At 38.3% G+C, this 26,988-nt stretch overlaps 2 protein-coding genes across 2 annotated transcripts in view; one reads left to right on the top strand and one right to left on the bottom strand.

The window, feature by feature from the left end:
- Window positions 1-7,553: 7,553 nt before the first annotated feature.
- The window catches only part of CMSS1 (cms1 ribosomal small subunit homolog), a 442,802-nt gene continuing 423,367 nt past the window's right edge, over window positions 7,554-26,988 (top strand). Inside the window, exon 1 of the mRNA XM_069065357.1 lies at window positions 7,554-7,848. Within this exon, the coding sequence (XP_068921458.1) occupies window positions 7,773-7,848 (76 nt within the window). The 5' untranslated portion in view covers window positions 7,554-7,772. The remainder of the gene's footprint in view (window positions 7,849-26,988) is intronic.
- LOC138144037 (filamin A-interacting protein 1-like) overlaps window positions 15,743-26,988 on the bottom strand; it is a 62,538-nt gene continuing 51,292 nt past the window's right edge. Inside the window, exon 3 of the mRNA XM_069065353.1 lies at window positions 15,743-16,070. Coding sequence (XP_068921454.1) covers window positions 15,879-16,070 — 192 coding nt within the window. The 3' untranslated portion in view covers window positions 15,743-15,878. The remainder of the gene's footprint in view (window positions 16,071-26,988) is intronic.

Raw genomic sequence — 26,988 nt, 5'->3', positions numbered from 1 at the left:
TGTTCCAAAATGTGTCTTATTCTGTATCACCTCTGTCAGAAGGTGGGTAGCATGCTTCAGCATCTAGAGTCATGGTTGGACATTGCAATGATCAATATTCTTAAGTTTTTTAAAGCTATTTTGCTTAGTAAATTGTTGTTGCTCTATGAATTCTTTTCTTGGTTTTGCTCCCTTCACTCTGCATCACTTTATATAAGTCTTCCCCTCTGAAACCACCCTTTCTGTCATTTCTTTCAACCCAATAGATTCCCATTATACTCATTTAATGCCAATGTTACTTCCCATTTCTTACTTATTCTGTGGACAACCATGATTCCCCAGAAAAGATCCTTGATGAACCCTGATTTTTTTTAGTACTTTCATTTTTTGATACTTTCATAACTGATATGGTAAAAAATAAGAAGAAACAAGCAAAACATTTTATTTCTTTGTTGTTGTTTTTTTAAAAAGTTGCTCCCTAACTAAATCACAAGGAAACCCAATCCACTAACTTCTGGGATTAAATGTAATCAGATTTAAATCACTCAGAAGTTAGCACAGCAGCCCACTTTACGATCTTGTTCCCTAAGCATCAATTGTGAGCTGTTGAAACACAGGACCCTCTACTAATAATTTCCTTTAAAGCATCCAGGTTCCTCAACCTTTCCAGGGATTTTTCCTTACCCTCTCATTGCAAGTAAAAATAGATTTTACTAGACTCAAAAGTACATTAAAATCAAAGTTTGTGAATCATGTTAAGAATTACTTTTCACATCTTGTCAAAACTACCAAAACCAAAAAATTGATTTAGTGATGAATATAGCCAAGTCAAATCTCATTTGACAAGTGAACAGTTGGCAAGACTTTTCACATCTGTTCTTCATTCATTTATTCATTTAAAAGTGATGAAAGACCAAAGCTGATGGCATCTATACAATTCTCGGCAAGCTTACTATTTATGTCTTTCCTAATTGAACATCATCTATCCTTGCCATGGTTGAGGCCAGACCTGTGTCACCACTAGTAGGAATTTCTCATGGTCCTAAGGCATCTGCTTATTGCTCAGCCCACAGTAATCAATAAATACTTACCGGATTAAACAAAGATGATTTGCACTATACCATCCACACCCAATCACCTTCATGTGAGTTGTTTTGTCCTGAACTGTGATTTCACACAACTAAAATACTCTCTGGGAAGAAATTCCTTAAGAATTCAGGTCTGCATCATATCACCTTAGAAAAGCTTTATGAGGATGGCACAGTGAATAGAGCACCAGCCCCAGAGTCAGGAGGACCTGAGTTCAAATCAGCCTCAGACACTTAACACTTACTAGCTGTGTGACATTGGGAAAGTCACTTAACCCCAGTTGCCTTGCCTTCCCCACTCCACAAAGACCCCACCAAAAAAAAAAAAGAAAGAAAGAGAGCTAAATGCCCTATCCAGACACACACACCTAGTTTGTGTCAGAGACAGGATCTCAATCCAGGTCTTCCTAAATCAGAGTCCAGCTCTCAATAACACTGTGCCCCTTCCAATGTGACTTTATAATTTGCTTAGTGTGACTCATAACAAGAAATAAAGGCTTGGAATTTAGAGTTGGAAAGGATCTTGAAGGCTATTTTGTCCATCACCACAAATGAAGACCTAGAAAGATTAAAGAAAACAGCACTCCAAGGATCACACTTTTATTTATTCAATAAGTATTAATTAACCACCTACAATGTGCTAGGGGGCCTAGAGATGCAATGTACCTACTATGTGAAGAGGGTAGAGATACAAAGACAGAAAAGAAATAGCCGTTGTCCTCATGTATATACATTCTAATGGAGAGTGCTGTTCTCAAATTTTTTTGCTCATAGAACAGTATTCTTTGAACAACCTGAAATGTTTAAGTTGACCAAAAAAAAATGTTCCTCATTCCAAGAATTCCCTTATCCAAATTTAAGGATTTCTCTGTGTCTCCTCTCCCTCCCCCCCCCCCCCTTCACCCTCTTCTTTCTTTACTTCCCTAGGGCTTAAGGTAGAGTTCTGCCTGTGTTGATAAAGCCAATATCATACCTTGAATGGGCAGCAAATAACACCTGAGGACAAGGGGTAGGGAATGTGAAAGTCTTGGAGTATAGGGAGGAGTTTCATAACAGACTTAGTGAAACTCCTGCCAGTCTAGTATGCCATGGTACACTTTGAGAACCTCTGGCATAGTTAAAAGAGTCCTGAACCTTATGTCACAAGAGAACTGGGTTTGAGTGATATATATTTTTTCATTTACTATGTAAACACAGAATTTTGCTCTGGGCCTTCATCAGGCTAGTCCTCTGATGGTTTGTGTTGAAAAGAAATGAGGCACTAGTAGATCATTCATCAGTTAAGAAAAGGGGATCAATTGAGCCATAGTAGAAGGATGTTCAATAAGGATATGCATTGAAGACACACTTATATGACTCAGCTGAATGATGCTTCCCTGCCTCTGAGCTGGTGTGCCAGCCAACCAACAGAGAGTACCAATACAAGCTTTTCTTGGCTGTTTTGTACTCAGTCTACAGGCAGTAAGGTTAACAGGCCCAGTCATTGGTTCCTAGAGAAAATACAAGTCTCCAGAGTGGTTTCAATACTTTTAAAGGACAAACTAGTCTAATTCTCATGAGGATGGAGGTTTAGGATATTGCTTCCACCACACATGGACAAGTCAATTAACTTCTTTGAGCTTTAGTTTTCTTATCTATAAAATTGGTACAATATCTGTATTAAATCTCACAGAGTTGTTATAAGGGTCCCATGAGATAATATAAGTAAAGTACTTTGCAAGTCTTATACAAATAAGTCATATAAAATGCAAATTTTATGTAAATGACAGTTTAGTACTGCCTCCTCTACTTCAATAAGATGTTGTTTCAAGGAGCCTTTAGAAGTTAGTCCCCAGTGAAATTCCTTAGGGATACTGATTCTTGTTTTCTCCATAGTATTCCCATTTAACTTAAATGCCAAAAAAAAAAAGATGTGGCACATTGAATGAGTTTCCTTTTTGCTCTCAGCAATCAAGACATTAAGGCTCCTTCTTGCCTGCTTTGCCCCCATCTACACCCTCTAAGACCCCCATTCTGTTTTTCTAAGGAATATTTTAATAGTCCAAAGGACCCAGTTATCCCAGGCCATGCAAATATATGGGATTTTCATTAAACCAACTTTCTGCCTTTCACCATTTTATAGTGTCCTTGGGTTTTACCCCTCCTTCTATCCTTGAAATTGTTTCTTTTCATATTTGTCTAGCTCATGTGTTATACATTTGGCCCTACTCAGAAAGCCTGAGTCCTCCTTGCAATTGACCAGGACTTAATGTTTGTCTGCAATGGCTTTTGCTGAAGCTTTTATGTTTCCTCTTCATATGGACCATTTGTAATGAGAGACAGCATGATTCAAGGTAAAACATGAAGGACTCAAAGTCAGAGACTCAAGTTTGAATCCTGGCTCTGCCACTAATTACCTGTATGGCCTTGGGCAAATCACTTCACTACTTTCTCATATTCTTTATTTGAAAATATTGGTGGGAGATCCTATTAAATGATCTCTATACTCTTTTGCAAATATAAATCTGTGATTCTATGATTTGTACTGATTGAAGCTCCTTGAATACATGTAAAAAGCTCACCTTGAAATATTTCTGTCAGGGCAATCGGCCATAACTACACTCAGGTGATAGATGGACATTGACATCTGTGCCAGAGTTTAGGAATTCTGGGACCTGGGATTGACTACAAGGCTCATCCCTTCTAATCTCATTACCATGCTGCTAATTTAAGCCTTGACTGAAGCCATCTCCCTCAGCTTCTTCTCCCCTCTGATTGGAGGGCTAGAAGATAAGAGTACCAAACTCCTCCCAATGCCTTCCTTTATAGAGGGCAGAAACTGGACTTTGGGGCTCACTCCATTCATAAGAGGGTGTTCCAGCATACCCCTAAGGAACCAAGCCAGGTTCCAAGAATATGAACTATGGCACAGAAAGGAGGTATTGTGGAGGGGCATGTGATAGTAATGGCAATTAAAGATTCCCCTGTATTGGCTTGGTTTTCAAATTGATTGTATTAAAACCCAGAGTTTGTTAATCCCACCTGTGGGATGGACTTTTTGATGTGAAAAGAAAGTCCTGACTGGGAGGAGCTGGTGACGTAGATTTGGAGAGACAAGAGAGAGGCGGAAGTTCTTTTTGGAAGCAGCACCTCGTGGAGAGAGAGAGACTAAGAGATTGCTGGTGGCCGCTTTGAATTGCCCTGGACTTTTGAGACCTGCCCCCTGAGCTGCCAAGGACTGAGGAGACATGGCTGTTTTGCTGGTACTTTGTCTGTCTGTTTTGATGTTATTTTGCCAGATTTGTCCACTGGTGAAAGACTGTCCTGTTGAAGAAGTCCTGGAACCTGGCATTTGGTTAAGAAGGCCTGAGACTGTCCTGCAGACAGAGAGTGAATACTGTCCACTGGTGAGGGACAGTACTGTTGTTGCAGGGGTCTGGAGACTGTCCGGCAGACAGAGTGAATACTGTCCACTGGTGAGGGACAGTGCTGTTGTTGCAGGGGTCTGGGAGCCTTTCTGTTGGTTCAGAAGCCCTGAAGAAGGATTTTCTTGTTGTATGTTTACAGAAATCCTGGGAGAGGGCTTTGCTAATGTGTTCAGGGGTTCTAGGACTGTTCTACAGACAGAGGATAAATTCATGAAGGGACTGGCAATGTATCTTATGGCCTTGCTAAGCCTTGTCTCTCCAGGAACTAAGATTGCTGAGAACTTGCCTCTTGTCAAGATGAAGAAAAGACCTCCATTTGGGTATTAAGTGCTGTGTTTAAACTTGATATAACTCTGGGGTAGATTCAATTGTGATCCAGGGGTGGGGAACTTTTGACCTTTTTGTGTTCTATGGTTGAGCAAATGAATGTATTTTACTTATGTTTGGAAACTAATCTCCATTTGAGAAGAGGGGCTTTGTGGTGGACTTAATTAAGGTATAGCCTAGGGGTGGAGAAGTATTTGGAACAGAGACTTTGTAATTGATTGAATGATTGGAAAGTCCTGGGGTGGGGTAAGCCTTGGAGATTATTTAATCACACTTAGTAAATGCTGTATTTTGAATGATGTCATGTTTTGATCTTCTCTGTTCTGGGTTTGTTACTGAATAAAATAGAGAGCACCTATGCTGGTATTTTGAACCTGGGAAGTTGCCTTTGCTTGATATTATATTACAGGGCATCAGTTCTATAGACTTTTCATGGCAAAAGACTTGTATTGGGAAATGCTAAGAAAATGTCAATTCTTTCCCCATATTCCCTTCCTGGTGCCTGTGTATTCACAAATGCTATAATATAATCTGTTGTTTGGTTACCCAGATATTTCTAATAAACAGAATTTTTTCTCAACTACCAAGAGGCCAGTGGTGAACTAGAGAAAGATATAAATATTAAATTTAGGCAGAGAGCCCAACCTTTGCTTAAATGTTAAATATTTTCTAACTGGGGGCTCAAAGCAATTTTTCATTTAAAATAAATTCTCTAACAATTATGATCAAAGTCCCATATGGGTCTTAAGGATCATTATATTGCCAATAGACTTTAAATGAGCTAATTATTGTAACAGTATTACATTACCATGGATAGAATTCAGAGCTCTATTCAGAAATCAACCCAGAGAAGATGAATTTGGGAAATAGACTAAAAGCTTGGCACAGAGGTATGATATAATAGTGATGGGGACATTAGGTATCTGGATATATGCTGAAGTTCTTATATCCAAAATCAGAATAGCTAATAACTTTTTAAATTTCCTTAGTGATAATTTAATTGTTTGGTAAAGAAACCATCAAGGGGAGAGTCTATTTTGTATCTGATTCTAAGCAACAGAGAGGAACTGAGTGCTGACATGGAAATGATGCACACTGGGGGAGGGAGAAGGCACTGTGGTCAGAAGCAACCACTCCCTCCTAGAGTTTGTAATATAGCAAAGGAAATCTGGGCACAGTATGCTATTATACCCTTCATTCCGGGAAAGCAGATTTCTAAGGATTCAGAAGAAAGACAGAATTCCATGGGCAAAAATGCTACAGGTGCCTGCTCAGGAAAGATGTGAAATAATGGAGACTAAAATTCTGGAGACAAAAAGGAAAAAAACAATTTCATCGAGGAAGAAAAATAAGATGTATGTGAAAAGATTGATGTGAATGCACATATTACTTATCAATCAACTTAGATTTAGTAAAGTAATGGAAAGTAAATGGAAACAAGGGCAAGTAACAGGATGAATGAACGTGGCATATTCCATCACATTCACACACCATAACTTGTTCATCAATCCCCAATAGCTTAGATCTTTCAGGTTATCAAACACTATGTTACTATGGTTGTTTACATGTGTCTGTCTGTATGTTTGTATTCATTATAGTGAAATATAGTCACTGTATTTCTTATCCAATAACGGGGTTGTTACATGTTCTTCAATCAGGATAAATGATTCTAGAATAAACTTCTCACTCAATTTCTCTTCATTCTTCTCATTCATACTAAGTAAAATATGACAGTGATTTTGTCACTGCTCTGCTCAAAAACATTAAATGGTTCCCCATTACGCAGAAAATAAAGTCCAAATTCAGCCTGGCATTCAAGGACTTCACACTAATCTAATTTTTCAGCTTTATTTTTCCTCTTCCTCTACAGCAATCATACATTCGAACTGTCTGTTCCCAGCCCTGCCCCTCCCTCCCCCCCAAACACATTATCCTTTCCTGTGTTTCCGTGCTATTTCCTCCCAAATCAATGTCTCCCCTCGCTTGATCTTCTGTTGAAACCCTAACTTTTCCCCAAGGCGAGTCCAGATTAAGAATTTCCAGTTCCCCAAGCTCCAAACCACTTTGTGGAAGGAACCAAAGTTCCTAAGTGGTCTCCCTGGAGCGCCAGACCAGGTCCCATTCCCTGCAATTGATTTAATGGATTGAAGTAAAGAACCCTTACTGAGTGCTAAGCGCGGGGGTGACATTGATTTGGGAGGAAATAGCACGGAAACACAGGAAAGGATAAGGGGTTTGGGGGGGCCGAACAAAAACAAACTACAAGTCCCTGCTCTCAAAGAGTAATTTAAAACAACTGCTACAAGCGAGCCATACACAGGCTCAGTGGGAAACGATGCCCCCGAAGGTTGGCACGAGCACCAAGGCAGACGAACTAAGCCTTGGGGCACCCGGCGTTGGCATCCGCACCGCACCAGCGCATGCGCATTGCTTAAGGCGAAGCATCCACACGACACCCACGTGGGTCGCACTTTTTCCCGCGGCAGTATCCCTTTAAAAGTGGAGGAAAAAAAAAGAGGAAACATTCTCTCTTCTTTCCAGCACTTTCGACAATACTATTTTTTAAACAAATAAAGCGTTAAAAAAAATTTCCTGAAATATTTAATGAATAAATGAAAATAAAACGTCTCTAAACGACACTGTGTTTTAAATTTCATTTATTTTCTTCTTTCTCCTCCTTACTGTAGAGGTTCTCTTCCTTCAACCTGTGTGTGGAAAGTGCGGACAGCTGTAATCCGGAAAGAAGGGGAAGGGACAGGAGGGGAAGCCTACGTCTGCGTAGTAGGTGTCTCCTGGGAGGAGCCAGAACGTCGGTCGGCTGCTGTAAGTACTTGTAGGTTCGGGACTCCTCGTGCTTGCAACTCTGGAGTAGGGGGCGGCGGCGGCTGTGCTTGGGAATCCCGGTGGCGGAAGAGACTGCGATTGCATTCCAAGGCGTCCACAGCCGCGGCGTGCACTGCTTGGACCGAGGATGGCTGACGATCTGGGAGACGAGTGGTGGAAGTCGGATGGGGCAGGAGCCGGCGGCGGCGGCGGCAGCAGCACAGGTACCTGCTCTCTGCGAGAGCCTCTTTCCCGGCTTCTCTTCTGTCCCTTCTGTTGGGTTCTCCTCTTCACGCTTGCTTTGAGAAGGCAGACAACACGTGCGCGTGCCATCCGGCTCCTTCTTGTAAGCCCATTGAGGGCAGGGACTGTCTTTTGCCCCTTTTTGTTTTCTCCTGCGCCACTGGCACGTAGTAGGTGTTTAATGAACGTGTATTGGTTGGATTGATTGAGCTTTCCAGTGTGAAGGTTGACTTCTAGAAAAAGGAAGTAGGCATGTCTGTTGGTTAGACATGCCCTTTCCCCACTGTCTCAGGTGGGGCTGGTGTTTACAGATCTCCTTTATCCCAGTGATGCGCCTGCAGTTTGGAGGTGCTGTTTATCTTTACAGATTTCTCACCCCATGATGGTCCTGGAGCTGGAGGTGGTATTGGTGTTGCAGATGTCCTTTATCCCAATGGTACTTGTGGAGCTTGGAAGCTAATATATAGTGTGTGCATCCGGTGGGGGCAGGTCCATAAATGATCTATGTCACTGGGATATAAGAAGACTGGAAAGGTAGGAAGGGGCTAGGGTACAAAGGGCTTTGAACACCAAACAAAGCATTATGCATTTATTGCTGGAGGCATTAGAAAACCATTGGAGTTGCTGAGTAATGGTGGGGGGAACATAATCCTTTACTTTAGCACAATCACTTTGGTGATTGAATGGAGTATGGATTGGAGTGAGGAGAGACTTCTGGCAAGTGGACCCACCAGCAGGGTATTGCAGTAATCCAGGCTTTAGTTGACAAGGGCCTGCCCTAGACTTGTAGCAGTGTCAGAGAAGAGAAGAAAACATATTTGAGAGATGTTACAGATTGGGTGTGGGGGGTGAGAGATACTGAGGAGTCAAGGATAAGAAGTTCTAGATTCTGATCCTGAGGGACTAGGTGGATGGTGTTGCCTTCTACAATAACAGAGAAGGTGGGGAATGGGGAGTGGATAGGGTTCAGGGAGAAAGATAATGAAATGAGTTCTATTGTGGATGTGTTGAGTTTAAGATGTCTACTAGAAATGCAGTTTGAAATGTCTGAAAGGCACTTGGCGATGAGAGAGTGGAGGTCAGCAGAGAAGTTGTGGAAGGATAGATAGATAGATAGATAGATAGGTTTGAGAATCATCAGCATAGAGTGATTAAAATTATGGGAGCTGATGAGATCACCAAGTGAAGTAACATAGAGAGAAGAGGGCCCGGGACCGAATGCTGAGGGACACCTATAGTGAGAGGGTGTGTTATGGGTGAAGGAGACTGACAAGGAGAAGATAGTGACTAAATCCTAGAGAAGAGAGTATCCAGGAGGAGAGTGTGATCTACGTTGTCAGAAGCTGCAGAAAGGTCAGGTAGAATGAGGACTGAGAAAAGGCCACTGGATTTGGTGTCTGAGTTCCCTTTCAGCCCTGGATCAATATGTGATCTTATGACATGCCGTGAGTTACTGCTGTTATGATGCCCGTTTTTATAGATGTGGAAACTGAATTGTAAAGTTTGGTTAGAAATGGGTTTTGAACAGAGGGCTTTTTGACTTCAAAATCCAAGTCAGCAAGCATTTAGTAAGAGCTGTCCCTGGGCCTTCTAGATCCTTGGGTGGGGCCTACTGATTGAGTCCAACTTTTACAGAACAAATCCTTTTATTAAGGGGATTTGTTCTGTGAAGTTTGGATTCAAGGGCCACACTTGATGACCTGGAGGGTCACATGTGACCCCAAGACTGAAGGATTCCCCAACTCCTATGCTAGACCTTGTGCTAAGCACTGATGATACAAATGGAAGCAAAAAGAAACAGTCCCTGCCCTCAAGAAACTTATACTCTAATTAGGAAAGAAAACACATTAAAGGTACCTGCTGGATGAAGAGAGTTCCAGGCTTGGGGGCCAGCTGGTGAAAATGCAGAGTCAGGAGATGGATTGTCATGGTCTGCAAGGGGGACCACTCTCATTGTATGGCAAAGTATAAGGAGAAGAGAATAAAATATGAAAATATTGGAAAGATAGAAAGGGGCCAGATTATGAAGGGTTTTAAAAGTCAAACAAAAATTTTTATTTTCTGTTGGAGGCTATAATAAATATGTTAAATAGAGTTATTTCTATTTTTAAATTTTGGCCTTATTAGCAGTGATTTATTATGCTTCCCAAATCTTAGGCAGTGTTTTTTAGTAGAACGCCTTAAGTTGCAGCAATTCTATGGTTTGGCCATGCATATGCCCCAAATTGGACCTTCCTAGCAGTGATTTATATATGTTCCACAAACTGTAGGCGGCATTTTTCAGTAGAACCCCTTAAGTTGCAGAAATTCTGTGGTTTGGCCATGCAAATAATTTGGCAGCTGTTGCCTTTCTTTTTGTGTAGTGCCAACTGAAGTCCTTATTGCAAAATAAAACACCTAGTAAAGTTTTCCCCTAACTGTATTTGGATTTAATGTTTTAAGTGGTGCTTTGATAGGAAAACTATTTTTGTTGCCCCAAGGATTTGGGACTTCTGCTCTGTAAATGAAAATTAATTTCTGTAGTTGAAAGATATAATTGTCATCTGGGATCAACATATATCTCCTTATATGATAACTGTTGAAAGATAGCTCATATGTATTTTTTCTACTTTCTTCCTACTATCAGGAAACACTCAGGAGGCCAGCTGTCTTCTTCAAATTATATTCCTTCAGTTATCCCCAGTCCCTCAGGAGATGCATTAAATGTGGACCACCTTGGCTCATTTTCCTTAAATCTGAACAACTTCAATTTCAAGTGAGAGTTCAGCATTTTTAGTCTTGTTCAGGAGTTTGGCTCTATAACATGCTGTTTTTATATTCTTTGAAATGTTGTATGAGAATATAAAATGCAGGTTCAGATTTAAAATGTTACAGTAGACTTTGATATCCAATAGAGAAACAATAGCAAATTTTATTTTCAGAAACATTCACTGATCATTCATTGCCTGTCTATGGTAGATGCTTCTAAATAAGTTTATGAAGATACCTTATACGCTTGTGCAATTTGCTTTCTTAGATATATATTTGTGAATATGGCTACATACAACAAATTTATTGAAACCAATAAAGATGCATACTTTTATTTTATTTTTTTTTAAAGCAATAGGGGTTAAGTAACTTGCTCAAGGTTACACCAGTTATTTCTGGTATATTACACCAGTATGTTTCTGGGTGTGGTGCTGAGTATCTGAGCCCGGATTTGATGGATTTGATCCAGGTCATCCCGACACTGGAGCCGATGCTCTTACTTGCTGAGCCACCTGGCCGCCCCTAAGATGCATACTTTTAATGACAGAAGTTTAAAGGAAAGAGAAAAAGCGAAGCATGTTATTAATTTTTTATTATTTTAAAAATTTTTCTACAGCGGACTTTGGAAAGGATGTGCTGAAATTAGAAGGAAGTTAAACAAGAGAGAAATAGAGGGATCTTTTAGACTTGGATAGTAGGTAAATGGGAATGTAGACCAATGAAGGGAAAGGAGGGAGGAGAGAAGATATTTTAGCAATTGGTCGGACCCTAGTTTCCTGAATTGATTCAAGGTGGAAGAGACAAAGAGACATGAAAAGAAAAGAAGGACTCATCACTGTTCTCTCCTTATTTGTAGATTTCATTGTAAAAAGTTTTTTAGATAGGACCACAAATAAAAGGTATATGATGAACCTATAATGAAATTAATTCTTTAAAACATTTTTTAAAAAGCTCAGTTTAGATATTTTTAGATGTCCTTACTAAATTATGCTAAACATCAATTCTTTTATATAAAAGATAAAATGTCTCTTGGTAACCTAAAGCCTATTCTTTTCCAAATTAAAAAACAATCAACAATCTATTACATCAGTGTGACTAAATGAGCTTTTTAAACCACTGCAAATTTTTTGAGTGCTTTATTAAATGTCCTGTTTTTCCCCCCATAAAAACAGAATTTAAACCAAGTATACCTACAACTCTAGGCTATAAGTGCCTGATATTTTACCAGCTTTGTTATTATTAACCATATTATTAAGTTGCTAATGAATAATATATTTTTAAGAGGCTGTATAAACCCTCCTCAGCTTGTTTGCTCAGGATGCCACTGATTCAGAGTATTTTTCAGTAGAACAAAATACTTTGCAAGGATAATAGGAATTTGAAAGAATTCAATAATTACAGAATACAGTAATTACAGTGTTTTAAACTTAGAGTCTAACTTGCCTCTGTTAACCAAGCTTTTCATCACTGGTCATTTCAATTACATTGATAACATTTTGTCTTTTAATAAAAGACAAACACTTTACTTAAAAAGTTTGAATAGGATAATTTTTTGGAAATTATGATGTCATAATACAAACTGCAAATTACTGTTTATAAAGTACTTTATATACCATATCAAATTTAACCCTCACAACAATCCTGTAAGGTCCTGCAAGCCTTAGCCATTTTATAGATGAGCAAACTAAGGCTCTGACATGAAGTGATTGAAATTAAACTTCTGGAACGGGAACTCAGCTTCCATTCACTACTCTTTCCATTACAGGAGGGCTGCTTCCCATATAATTGTGATGGTAAATTTCAGAATAACTAGAGTCCAGTGTAGAAAGACTAGGTTTTCTTTTATTGTGTTTAAATATTGGATTTATGTTAATTTACTTTACTTTTGCTTCCTGGTTTGTTTTTTAATTAGGTAGCTATTTGTAGGTAGTTTTGCAGAATTTTTTCCTTTTTCCTAATTTTCTATAGTGAAATCTCATTTTTGTAGAAGCACAAGATTAGTTGCACTGAATAAGAAAGGTTGCTTTGTATTTCATTTGTATGGGTGAAATTGATCAAGTCCTATTTCAGTGAACTCCAAAATGTTTTATTATTCAGGGTGTCCCAAAAGTCTTAGTGCAGTTTTAAAGCTTATAACCACACTAAGACTTTTGGGACACCTTGTTTTTTTAAATTTTATAGCATCCAGGACTGCTTGAAATAAGCAGGTTTTTCTTTGTAGTTCAGAAACAGTTTCATATAATAGAAGTTATTGCATTAGGGATCTGGCTATCATTTACAGTTGAAGGTAGGCTTGTGCTTCTTACTGCTTTAACTGTTTACTCACACAAAAAGTTGGTGTTTTTCTACATAATCTTACCTATTTTTACATTAGCTAGTTAATTCTTATGGCACAACCATTTACTTTGTTAGCTTGATAAAATGTTTTCTTTGTAAGCCTAACTGCCCATGAATAGGAGAAAGATAAAGAAAAGATCCGATTTCATTAGTTTAAGGGACTCCCAGTATAGGAACTTTCTCTGCCAACCCAGATGTAGCATATCTCTGACTTAAAAAGAATTTCCTGAAAGGGTAAATATCTTACTTAGGGTAACACAGCGAGTAAGTGTGAAGAGATTTGAACTCTGGACTTCCCCTGCAAGTCCTGACCCTATTTGCTATGTGTATTCCCTCTATAAACCTAATGATAGTGTGTGTATTGGGGGTTGGAAGGAGAGGCTGATAGGCTCGGGAATCTCAAATACAAAATATTCACCTACATAATATTTAATTAAATTTGCAGCAGGTATATTCTTCAACTATACACATTCCAGTTGTTTTTTTCTAATAGTTTTTCTTACAACTTATTTCAGATTTTACTTTTATCTCATTCTATTGTTATATACCTATCCCCAGGTGGTAATTTTCATCAGTGGCACTCTCTGGATTGTATATTGCTCAGTAAAATGAATTTTCCTAGCCTTTATTATGCACACAATGCCTTTGCTTCTTAGTACACTTTTCATTAAATCTTGTTATTTTTTGACTGACCAACCCTTCCCTATCCACTGTACCACCTATCAATATATTGAAAATTACTTGATGGCTTGTGTCCCCCTACTGGATTATTACTCTGGTATCACATGTGGTAGTGGGACTTAATATGTTGTCGTTAAGTTGTTTTCAGTCACGTCTGACTCTTTTTCACCCTATTTGAGGTTTTCCTGACAAAAATACTACAGTGATTTGCCATTTCCTTCCCCAGTTCACTTTATAGATGAGGAAACTGAGGCAAACAGGGCTAAGTGACTTACCCAGTCACACAACTTGTGTCTGAGGTCAGATCTGAACTCATGAAGATGAGTCTCACTCCAGGCCCAATAATCTATCCACTGTGCCGCCTAGATGCCCTGCTACTTAATGTACCTATTTCATTTCACTGTTCTCTTACCTCTCTATTGTCACTTAACCATTTTTTTTCTCCCTTTTCTAGACTTTTAAATTACCTTAAACCAAACCATCATCTTTTTCTCTGCCAAAAGACTACCAGCTTTGCTACTTATTCCCTCTTTCTCTTTTTACCTGCTTAACTGTTCTTCATAAAACAGTAGGGCCAAAGTGGTAACTGAACCACAGAATTTACAGGATTTAGAGATGGAAATCTTAGAATCTTAGAGATTGTTTAATCTAAAACCTTCATTTCAGATGAGAGACCTGAGAGCCAGAGGGATATCTTGCTCAAGGTCATGCAGGTGAGAGCCAGGATTGAAAGCTCGATCCTCTGGCTCTAAACCCAGTACTTCTTCACCAAGATAATGCCTCTTACACACATGCCTGGTGAGGGACAATAAGCTGTTCCAACATTCATTGAGTAAATCCTCTGGAAAAATGAATCTGAGACTGTTACCAGCATTTCTGTCTCCTGTACATAATGCTCTCACAGAGTTGGAAGGGAGACTGCCCAGTCCAACTTGTACCTTACCACAGACCTCTCCACAACATCCACAATAAGCCATCATCTGCTTATCACCTGAAGATCTCAAGTGAGGAGGAACCCTTTACCTTGTGCTGTATACCTTGATCTGAATTAATTAAAACAGTGACTCCCTTGAAGTGGTCACATGTATTTGAATAACTGTGCTGTTTGAAGTTATGATTATATAAAATATGGTCATTGGTTCCAGCTCAATGGAAATATATGAATGTGAGTTCAGATCATTTGAGCACTTGAGAAACTTCATTATTCACCACAAATTGAACCCATTACATTTTTAGATAGTTCTGATAGGAAAATTTACCTTAAAGTGAGCTGAAATCTGCCTCTCTCTCTGATTTCCACCCTTTTTCTTAGGTTTTCTCTGTGGCCAAGAATAAGTCTAATCCCTGTTTAACAGATTTTCAAAATATTTGTAGATGGTTAATTTTCAGTTCCCCTCAGATCTTTTCTTTCTAAACACCCCTACTTTCTTCCATTGGGGTCCTTAAATGTTTGTGTGGTCTTCCACATTCAAATGTAAGCTCCTTAAGGACGAGGGATTGGCATTTTGTTTTTTCTTTCTTTTCCTACTTCTCAGCAAAATGCCTGGCACACAGTAAGTACGTAACAAATGCTTGTTGGTACACTGATTGATATTTAGAGGAAAATAAATAACCTTTCCCTTTCTTATGGGATTACTACAGAAACTTCTTGGGAACTCTTTAATGTTGTTACTTAGCAAAGTTACTGCTCAGTAAAGGTCTATGAAAAGAGAGAGTATTGCTAGATATATTTGTAGTCAGATTTAAGGCATGTAACTTGGAGGAACTGTAAAACCATCCAGCAAATGGAGAAGTTAGCTTTAGCAAGGACTGAAGTGATAGGGTTCTTGTGGGCTATCAGATCTTGTATTTTATTCTGAAAATCTGATTATACTCTTTTCTGTTCTGGACTAGGAGAGTACAACCTAAGGATTTTCCCTGGGCTGGATTGGAAATGAAGAGGCCAAGGAGTTGGATGGATCTTCTGCCTTATTTTGCCCCACATATCTGTAAATGTTTAAGTACTTTTTTTAAAATAACTTAAACATTCCTGGTACTAGATACCATGTGGTGCAGTGCTGATACACTGTAGTTTCAGACTGAATTTCTCCCTCTTCCACAAAGTAGAACAGTTTCTTAGTTTCCTACTCCACCGTGCACCAAGATGGTGGCCTTGGCCCACTTGTCCTTCTGGAGTGGTTACTGGAAATTTCCAGGTCTTTCTTCTGATGAATAAGACTTGTCACGATGGCCACCGCAGTATGGTTTACCTTCTGCCTCCTACATGAAGATAAGTGTTTGATTTGATGGTCCTTGTGATGTGCAGCTTTCCAAAATCGGAGTGATGAACTGGTTTTTTGATGTGCCCTGGGAGAGGCTTAGCAGGAAGTTTAGTGATTACCATAGACTTTAGTTTAGGAGTTCGTGTTGGAATTGTATGCTGGAACACCTCCTTGATCTTGAAGTAAACAGAAGAAAAAGCAATTAATGATTTAAATGGTAGACACAAAAAGTGATTCTATAAGTGTTCAAACAGTCCATTTGTTAGCCAGAGGGTGGCTTCCTCCCTTCTTTCAGGGACCTATCACATGAGACATGGGCAATTGGAAACAGTTTGAAGAGTAGAAACTTTGGCTGGAGTTTGAGAAAGGGGAGGGCTAAGTTGGTTCAGTTCACTTTTTAGAAATAGGCACTTAAGTGGTATATTGGATAGAGCAGTGGACCTGGATTCCATAAGAGGTGAGTTCAAATCTAGCCTCAGAAAATTTCTAGCTGTGTGATCTTGGATAAGTAACTTAATCTCTGTCTGACTGTTTGCTCATCTGTAAATTTGGAAAAATAACACCTACCTCCCAGAGCGGTTGTGAGGATAAAGTGAAATATTTGTAAAGCACTTGGCAAAACTTAAAATTCTACATAAATACTAATTATTGGCTTTCTTTCAATAAACACATAAACAATAACCCTTGGCTGTCAAGATCTAGAACAATAATTTATAAAGCAAATCTCAACATATTTTCTTTAGGTGTATCTAGCCTATGTGATAGAAGGAATAGGAAGTTTCAAGGATGGAGTTCCAGACTAAGCTAACCTCAGCTAGTCCCGCTCTCTGTTTGGCTTTCCTTTGATTTTACTCCTCTTGGTTCCTTATCTCTTCCCTCTTGATCACTGCTAATCCTCCTGTCTCAAACCCACTTTTGTGCCCTCTCATTATAATAATACCTCCTCCTTTGGAGATCTTGGGCCTCTAATCTATGCTCAAAATGCACACAAATTCTCCCCTGCCATCCTAACTCCTTTTCCCTCTCACCATCAGACTACCTGAGAAAGTAGCTAACAACCAGTGCCTTCATCTCATTACCCCCATTCATTCCTCTCATCTTGCAACCTGGCTTCACATTTCTTTCCTGGAATATTTCATTTCCCACCTGGGTCCATCCTCCTTTGGATCTCTCCATCATACCTCCAGTAACCTCATCATCCTACCAGATCCAGTCATCCTTGGTACTTATACCTCAATACACTCTTCCCTTGGGACTGAGATCTTCTCCCAAAACTTCCATTTAAGGTGGCACCCAGGCCAGCCATCTCTTCATTTCCCACCCAGCTGTGCTCCTTTGGATTTTTCCTTTATGTGAATGAGCCTCTCTTCCCTAATCCCCCTTTCTGCTTCCTTTCCTGTGTCATCCTGTGTGTCCCTAAAGCTCCGCAAGCGTAAGTGTCTGGAACACAGTAAGTGCTTAATAAATGTTTATTGACTGACTGCAACTGCTTTCTTTTTAAAAACAATTTTTCAGTTCTGAGTTATCTCCCTTCCCTTTCCATCCTTATTCTCTCTTATCCACTGAGAAGGCTAGAAAAACAAAACCCATTACAAATATGCATATTCATACAAAACAAATTCCTTTATTTGCCATGTCCAGAAAAAGGTAAGAAAAATAAAATCTGCTTCAGTTTGCAATCTGAGTCCATCACCTTTCAATAGTAAGTTTTTTTCAGCCCTCATCTTCCTAGAGTTCTCAGTGACATCTGACGTTCTCCTTAATGTATTTTCTTCCCTTAGTTTAAATGACATCAGGTTCCACACTTCTCTTCTGCTAATCCTTCTATCTCTTTTCTCCTGACTTCTTAAGATGGGTATTCCTCAAGCATTTATCTTCTCCTTTTTCCTCTTTACAGTCACCCACAACATACTTGGTCATTTCCATGCTGTTATCTATAAACTGTGGATAACATCTAACTCCAGATCCCCATTTCTGACCCTCCCTCTTGACCTCCAGACCTGCATTTCCAGTTGTCCACTCTGCCCAGTTGACTGTCACTGGGAGCTTTCAGGCTGAGATCTAATGGGCTTCTGGAGAGCCTAGTGTAACAGCAACTCAAATAACAGTAACTAGAGAAGGCTGAGAATTAGCTGAGTAGCAGCATTTGCAGCCTAGAGGCAGCAAATGGATAGAAGTTGTGCTGGGAGTCAGGAAAACCTGAGTTTAAATATGGCCATAGACTCCAGCTGTTTGACCCTGGGCAAGTCACTTAACATCTCTCTGGCTCTGTTTCCTCAATTATAAAATGGGTATAATAATAGCACTTCCCTCTCAGGGTTGTGATAATCAAATGAAATAATAATTGTAAAGCACTTAGCATGAACCTTTGCACACAGTAGGCACTTAATTAATGTTTCCTTCTTTCCTCCTGACTGATAGGTACTTCTGGACCCTATGAGTATCGAGGACCAATGTGGATATGGCATCTCAGATGCCCTTTTAGGGTCTAAATACATGAGATCTAATATAGAAACTTGTACCTTTTAAGTTAATTTATTTTTGGTAATAATTATTTTTGGAAACAATGAAAATTCTAGAGTGTCATGTTGAACTGGCACCTAGGATTGGTGTAGAGGGTTGTTTTTTTTGGATTGTAACTAGTTTATTGGCCAAGTTCATAATAAAAATATATGGGATAGAACTCCCAGCATTCTTAGAAATATCACCTTCTCAAAGTTGTCAAAACATTTTAGATCTCTAGCTGTGTGGCATATCCTCCTAGCATACAGGATTGTGTTGTGGAAATAACTGCTTTTTCCCCCCTAATATTTCATATTGTTAAAGTTCTCTGTTAGAACAGTATTCTTGGATGTAAAAAAAAAAGTAATATTAGTGTTTAACAATTAATGTCATGTGTTGTGATCACTAAATATTTGACCCCTGAGGACCCTGTTCAGGTCTGAACCTCATGATCCTATAAGACAGCAATTCTCAAAGTGTGGTCCACAGAAGGGTCCCAGAGACTGTTCAAGCAATGCTCAAGGTCAAAACTGTTTTCATAAGAACACTAAGCTATTTGTCTACTAAAATACTCCCACCTTTTTCAACTACATATCTGTGTGATGTCAGCTTTTCTTCATCACTTTCAACCAAAACAACATTAAAACAAATTGAATGTAGGAAACAGATAAAAGAATCTACCTGTCTTAACTATTAAGCCAGACATTAAAAATTTACAAAAATATGTAAAACAATGCCAATTTTCTCACTTTTTTATTTGTTTTACACAAAGTTATGTATGTTAACATGTAATGGATTTATCATTTTTATTTTTAAATGAAAAAACATTTGAAAATTATTAGTCTTAATTTCTGATGCAATAAATATTAATAGCTAGAACCCACAGGAACAAAAGCTCTTTGGGGTCCTCAATGATTATTGATGGGTAAAGAGTTTCTGAGACCAAAAAGCATAAGAATTGCTGCTATAAAACATCTCTTAAGGAAGCTTATTTAAAAGGGCCACAAAGCATAATAATAATAAAAAAAACAATATGTATATGGTGCCGTTTTATATACATTATTTTAACAGCATTTCTTAATTTGCTTTTTAAAGTTTTCCCTTAAGTACTTGTAAACTCTCCTGTGGCAAGGACTATTTCATTTATTTATTTTTTTAAATTGACCATACTTTGGTATATAACATGACAGACTTTTAGTTGATTTATATTCTCCTTTGTAGCAGCCATTTAATGGGAAAGGGTGCTCTAAATTTCACTACAAAGTTTCTACCTCTAGATGGCAGCAAAGACTGACTCTTTGCTTTGGAATTGGAAAAGCAAATCCCTATTTAGCTTACTGAAGCATAGCACTGGAAGGGACCAGAGAGATTTTCTAGAATTTGGGATCTTCAGAAACTTGCCTAGGGTCACGTAGCTTTAGCTGGTCAAGTCAAGACTTGATTTCATGTCTCCTGGCTCACATCTTGAGTTGGGATTATTGTTATTTATATATACATAAAAATATATATGTTATATATAGTTAAAAAAAATCAAACTAAATATAGACCTAAAAATATTGTAAATTTCTTGGAAGAATTCCATGTCAAAATAGCTATAATAAAGTTTTGTACAAATTTGAACTGTATATACCAGTACCAATCTGTGTGATAACATCTTTGTAATAAAAAGGTGATGTAATAACTATGAAATAGCAAATCTTTGTAATAAAAACAATTTTTTCCTTTTCTACCAAGATCACAGAATGACTTGACAAAAGTACTTGATTCTATCAGTATGCACCTAACTTGGAAAAATTAAAGAGTTTGGGAAACCTCATAGGAGGAGAATTCAATAAAATTAAATAGGTGTATTGAGTGCACCTTAATACCACATTTGGAGATTGCATCCATTTACAAGTAGCTGAAGGATACAGATTTCAAGGAGTAGAAAAAATTATTTTCTTTAGGGAATGCCAGGGAATTTGCATTAATTGGAAATGTGATAGGATGACAGTTCATAATCACATCTTAAGTCTGTAAGAGACTTCAGAGGTCACCTAGTCCAACATGTTCAGGAGTCCTCTCTATGGTAATCCCAATAATTGTTCATCTAGCATCCATTTGGCATGATGAGGGCCTGCGACTTCCTGAAGAATCCCATCCCACTTGTGAACAACTCCGATTTTTGTTTAAGAAAGTCATTTGAGGCATCTAGATGGCGCAGCAATTGAGTGTTGGACTGGCCTCAGGAGATCCAGGTCCAGATCCTATGCGTACATGTATTAGCTGTGTGACTGGGTAAGTTATTTAACCTCTCAGCCTCAGTTACCTCATCTATAAAATGGAGACAGTAATCCCCTACCTTTAAAGGTGTTGTGAGGATGAGATAGTATTTGTAAAGTGCTTTGCAAGCCTCAAAAGGCTTTATAAATGTATTGTATTATATTAAAATGCAATTTTAATTAAGCCTTTATGTTTCTGTGATTTCTATTCACTGATCCTATAGTGTCAAGCAGGTCAAGTCTAATGCCTCTTCAAATACTTGAAGATAATTGTATATATTGGTCTTATATTTTCTAGTTTAAGTATCCCCATTTTCTTCAGCCCACTCCAGTATGGCATGATCTCAGCAATTTTGGTTGTCTTCATTTGGACCTGTTCTAATATGTCAGTTTGTCAACTCTTTCGAAAATGTGGCACCCATTTCAGTTGAGATATATATCAATAAATAGTACAAAAGCAATTCAGTACATAGGTCCTAGGGTAACAAAGAATGAACATAAAAATATTGCCAGTTAGTATTAGTAGTCTAAAAGAGTTAAATAAATGTAATATAAATCTTTATTAAGATTCTTATATGTCTGTTGCCCAATTTTTACATCTAGTCCTTTGTGTGACTAGAGTTCATATTTTTTTGACTTTTTTTTTTAAAGCAGTCGGGGTTAAGTAACTTGCTCAAGGTTACACAGCCAGTTATTTCTGGGTGTGGTGCTGAGTATCTGAGCCCGGATTTGATCCAGGTCATCCTGACACTGGAACCAGTGCTCTTACTTGCTGAGCCACCTGGCCGCCCCTAAGCAATTGGGGTTAAGTAACTTGCTCAAGGTTACATGGCTGGTGTTTCTGGGTGGGTGCTAAGTGTCTGAGTCCGGATTCGATCCCCAGGTCATCCCGACACTGGAGCTGGCGCTCCTACTCGCTGTGCTACCTGGTGTGCTACTTGGCCGCCCCATTTTTGTAAGTCTTAATGAAGAAACTGAGAGAATCCCAGAGAGGGTAAGTGATTTGCCCATATAGGTGGTAATTGATGAAGCCTAGAAGCTAGAGGGCTGGAGTCAGAATAATTGCTTACTCTGAGTGAAATTAAATCTTCAAAGTGCTTTGAACTTTTTTGAAGCTGCATGGTAAACTTTTATAGAGAAAATGATACTCTTTGAAAATCTCTGCTACTTTGCATTGGTGTTAAAGGACTGCCATAGGACATAACATCAGCCATAGGGTTTTGAAGCAAAATGAGGTTCTGAAAGACCCAGTCATCTTGGTTTTTAATAGGATCAAAAAATTTATAACTGTTAAGAAAAAATTATAGACCATCTAGTCCAGCCCCCTCATTTAATGGAGGAATAAACTGAGGCTGGAGAAGTTAGGCAACTTGTCCAAGGTCACTCAGGTAGTAGCAGGAAGAACTAGGATTCAAACCTATTCCCTCTGGTTTGACTCCATCCAAATCCAGGGCTCTCTGACCTTAACCACAGTTTATAAGAGGTGGTCTAGCCTCCCTGACTTCATTCATTGTCTGTTATGGGATATCTGGGTCAATGTATTGTTTATTTGACCTCCTTTTCAATATTTTTGTTTAAAATGCACAATGGGAAACAATAATTCGCTATCTGACTGGCTTTTACCAGATTTTTCCTCTTTCTTTAAGCCCCAAAACATACTACTTGCTAACCTTATGTATGCTTTGGCTTACAGTGCTTTCTGTGTTTGGGATACCTTCTTCCCCTCTTCTCTTCTGCCTGTTGAAATTCAGTTCCTTTCATTAACCTTCTCTGACTACCTTTGGAGAACCTTTGATTCCTGCCTTGGCTCTCATGTAACATTATGTAGATTGTGTTCTAGTTTTCAGTTTTTATTTCATGCTCTAACCAGATTATGTTATTCATATGCAAGAATTGTTCCTTATCCCAACTTTTTATATACTGTAGCACTTGGCACTGTGCCATATACATAATAGGTATTTAATATTTCTAATTGAATTACTGGATTGGTAATATAAAGAAAAAATCCTGAAATGGAGAGGAAAAAAATCCTCAAAAAATTTTTTTTTACTTGTCTTTTTTGTCTTATATACTGCTAACTGGAAAATCATTGCTGTTAGGTTGTTGGTGTGAGGGAAGAAAAAAAAATCAAAAGATAATATATGTCAGATGACCAGAAGAATTAGACTACTGTTTTTTGTGTATATTTCTCTCTTTTTGTTCAACTTCTCATTCCTTTTTAAAATAAGCCTTTGTCACCAAGAATTTGACCCTTTTGCAAGGAAAAGAATCCTTTGGAAGGAATCTTTCCTATTTAAAATAATTTATCAAATGTTAACTAGTTGGAAGACCCATGAGGTAATTAGATCATATCCATTAACCTTCTGAAAAGAACATTTAGTTTTAAATAGATTCCCGCTGTTCCTGAGTGTTATGATTTGTACTCAAGGACGGTGGAATTTTGAGGTGAAGATTATAGTCATTTGGTCTTTTTAGATTATGATGTAATATGCCTTTGTGGTTTCTAGGTCCTTGACTAGAAAGGGAAATGTACTAATCTGCCTCCCTCCTAACCCCAGTTACTCCTCATTTTTATTTCTACTATGATTAAGCCATGGACAGAGCACAATAGAAGAGTAAACTCTGACTCTAATTAGGCCACTCCCTGTTCTATCCATTCATTTCCTTCCTAATCTTTCTTTTCCATACCAGAGAATTATAATTGTATATAAAAGCATTTATTTAAATATACTAACCATAGTCAACTTGGAACCCTTACTTGCTTTTTATTTATGTCCTTTCCTGCTTGTGTTTTTCTTTTACAGGTTTTTTTTTTTCTTATTCTCATCTCCCCTTTGGTTTTCTTTCCAGTTGCTTGATATACATTTATTCAAGGTTGCCCACCCCGTCAGTCCCCCCTCTCTTTTTCCATCTGGAATCCCTTTTCCCCAATAATCTTGAATTGCCTGTTCTTCTTTATCCCCATCTTTGTTTCACCTTCCTTATTCCTTGTTTCCTCTCCCTAGTTTCTGTGGGAGAGGGGAATCAAGGCAAGTAAAAAATATGTATTTTTCTAAAAAACCAAACAAACAGGACATTGGCTTTTAACTTAATGTAATCATCATTAGGCTGGAAAGTCAGGATGCCCTAGCCTTGGTTTTTGCTATTCCTCTAGTCCACATAATAATGTTTTTTTGCAGTTTAGATTCCCATTTTACTTTCTGCCTGGCCTAATGGCTTTACTTCTCCCTTTTCCAAAATTTATTTGAAATCATATTTTCAACAGCTTCTGTTTTTTAAATGTTTCTCCCTCATCTGAAAAAGAACATTGGACTAGATGGTCTCTCAAGGCTTCTCAAGTACTCACTTTCTTCATTCAATCTTTAGCAACTCCAGTCTTGCCCCTAGGGACACTTTAATCTTCTAATATAAATAAGAAAAAAGTCTTTAGGTGAAAAAGTAGGTCATTTCCACATTCTCCTTCAGTATGCCACTTTTTGCTAGAGACACTGCAGTTGCAGGGAGAGGTCAGAAGTAAGTTGGGCACAACTTACTCCAGCTAATTTTACAGATGAGGAACTGAGGCAAACAGGATTAGGTGCCTTGCCCTGAGTCACACAGCTAGTAAGTGTCTCAGGTCAGCTTTGAAATTAGGAGGAGGACCCTTCTTGACCCCAGACCTGGCACTCTGCTGCACCACCTAACTGCCCCAACAACAACGAAGTAAAGTGACTTCCCTAGGTTTCTATTTAGTTATGTTTTTATAGCTGCATATGTTCATAGTTTACTAGACTAGAGACTTTTTAGGTTGTACCTATTTAACCTACCTGTAGGCCCATTGTCTTTTAAATTGACAGAGCTGCATTTGCACAGTGATTGTCTCTGAGCTGTCATGATATTGGGGGTATACAAATACAAAGGGGAAGAAAGCTGATACATTCACATATAGTCACATACAATAATGCTGTGCATTTGTTATCTCCATTCTGGCTGCTAGATAGATAGCCTTTGGTAAAGAGGGTTTGCTTGCCCTGTACTAACTCATATATTTCTATCTTAAAGAGTAAATCTTGCTCTTAATGATGGTGTGTGCACATTTTTCCAGGAGAGGCCAGCTCCTTGTTTTTTAATCCCTACAGTTTCCCTAGTTTTTGGAGTAATCTCATTGCTCTTCATGGGATAGGAAGCAGGTTTACAAAGGGTAATATTGATACTGCTCAGGACATGCCTTTTATGAAAATACGTCAGGTTAATTGAGAGTAACTCAGGAGGCCTGAATTCCAAGCCAAGGTCTGCCTCATTTTTATTATCATGTACGTTCATTTACCTCTTTCATAAAATGAGCATAATGATGCATTTTCCTCTCAGACTATCTTATATTTAACTATTTCGTATCCTCTTTTGTTTTTTCATTATACACTTCTATGTGTACTCTTGTCCTCCCAGTGAGAATGTATGATCCTTTTGAGTAGGACTTTTTCATTCATTGTATGACTTCAGGGCCAGTGCTCTATTCACTGGGCCACCTAACCACCCTGATACTTTTGCTTTTAAATTACTTGAAGGCAAATGCCTAATTGTTTTTCGTTTTTGTATTCCCACAAGGCCTTGTGTGTACTAGGCTTTTATTATATTCAATATCTGCTTCTTACAATTGTTGGGAAGATGAAGTGAGATAATATATGTAAAATGCTTTCTGGCTACAAATCACTACGTAAATGTCAGTTATTAATATGATATGTAACTCAGCTGTTTTGTTTGCTCTTTTGTGAGAAAAATGAATTAGCAACTGCCTTCTGTGCTTGTGGTTCTCACTGCTGATAAAGGCAGAGTTCTCAGACTCCCAGAGTCCTTCATAAGAAGAACCTCACAGTTAAACTTAAGTAATCTTACATCACTCACATCAACTGGAATATTTTCAGACTGCAGTTAAGGAGCTCTGAGTTCCTAAACTTACTTGCCAGTTCTCTTAACTCCAGATTTTTGAGTTAGGAAAGGCATGGGGATGGTCTTATTTAGGAACCTTTCCCCTGCTTGGGATTTGTAACTGGAGTTAAGGTGAAAAGTAGCACACCATGCAAGGGGACTAAAACATCTTTCAAACTGGTGAAGTTTAACTGAAGTTTGCTTTGGTTTCCAGGGTTAAATGTCCCTTTTTATGTGTTGCTAGTTTCTTCTCCTTTTTCATGTTAACTTACCCCAGAAAACAAGAGGGCCATATTTATATGAGTCCCTTCTCATGAATATCTGCAAAGCCTGACTGTTTTTTTAATTAATAGAACTCTGAAGACCTAGCTGGTACCAGTGCAGCTGACCTAAAGGGAGACTCCTGGAGTTAAAATTTTCTTTTTTATATGGTTAGTGACGAGAATATTGTAAGGTTGGCTCAAGAGAGGCCATCTACAACTACAATGTAAGGCTCTTGCTATGCATTGCAGCAGATGCTGAAACTTTCCCATGGTAGCGGAGTACCTTTACCATTATGACTAGGTAGTGTAGCCATTATGTAAATTTACTCTCTTGAGAGATTCCATAGTACCTTAGGAGGGGTATGAGGTAAGAATGGGGTAGTTCCTAAAACCCAGTTTTCCCGCTATATTTAGAGTCTCTTGATATCAGAGAATGTCTGTCTGGGTTTGACTTAAGCAAAATTATTATTTAGCTTGTAGTTTACCCAGTATTCTTTGCTCTCTAGAGAAATCTAAATATCATTGAATAGAGAGATTTCCTTGAAACACATAGCATTTCCTATAATATAGCTTCTGGAATAGGTCTTAATTCAAATGACTTTAAGTAAGACTAGACTATTGTGTTAATAAACATTTTCCTGAGCATGCTCTGGTAGGCATCATGCCATATCCACATCCTTATGGGAAATGCCAGGCCTCTGCATGGATATTATATTGTATTGTGAACTTCATTGTGATATGAAATTATTTACAAGCTAACTTCAGTTTCTATTGTTAACATTTTTCCCAGTTGAGCTAATTTACTGAGTTGGATTATTGGATTGGTTAAAATTTGAATTGAAACATTAAGGGCCCCTTTTGAAAGCAAAGACACTTTGTTAGGAGGAAAAAATTTGTAACCCACAAATGTTGGAGCATAGTAATATTAATGGGAGTTGCCTTAAGAAAAGTGACAATGTTTGACATACCTTTTCAATATGTCTTGATCTATAATACTGGGAAATATGTAGCTTATGACTAGTGTTATTGACCTTTGAAATAAATGTTTTCTTGTGGGATAATTTATCTCCATTCTTTTAACTGTAATCAGTGGAATTAAAAAAAATAACATATAGCTTTTATTTAGCACCTGAAGTTGAATATCTTCAGTTATTTATTATACA

This window comes from Petaurus breviceps, unplaced genomic scaffold (genome assembly GCF_028583685.1).
Source record: "Petaurus breviceps papuanus isolate PSGF00001 unplaced genomic scaffold, PetGlider_PUasm1.0 90683, whole genome shotgun sequence".
In the NCBI taxonomy this organism is placed as follows: domain Eukaryota; kingdom Metazoa; phylum Chordata; class Mammalia; order Diprotodontia; family Petauridae; genus Petaurus; species Petaurus breviceps.
This window is presented reverse-complemented; position numbering and strand designations above follow the sequence as displayed.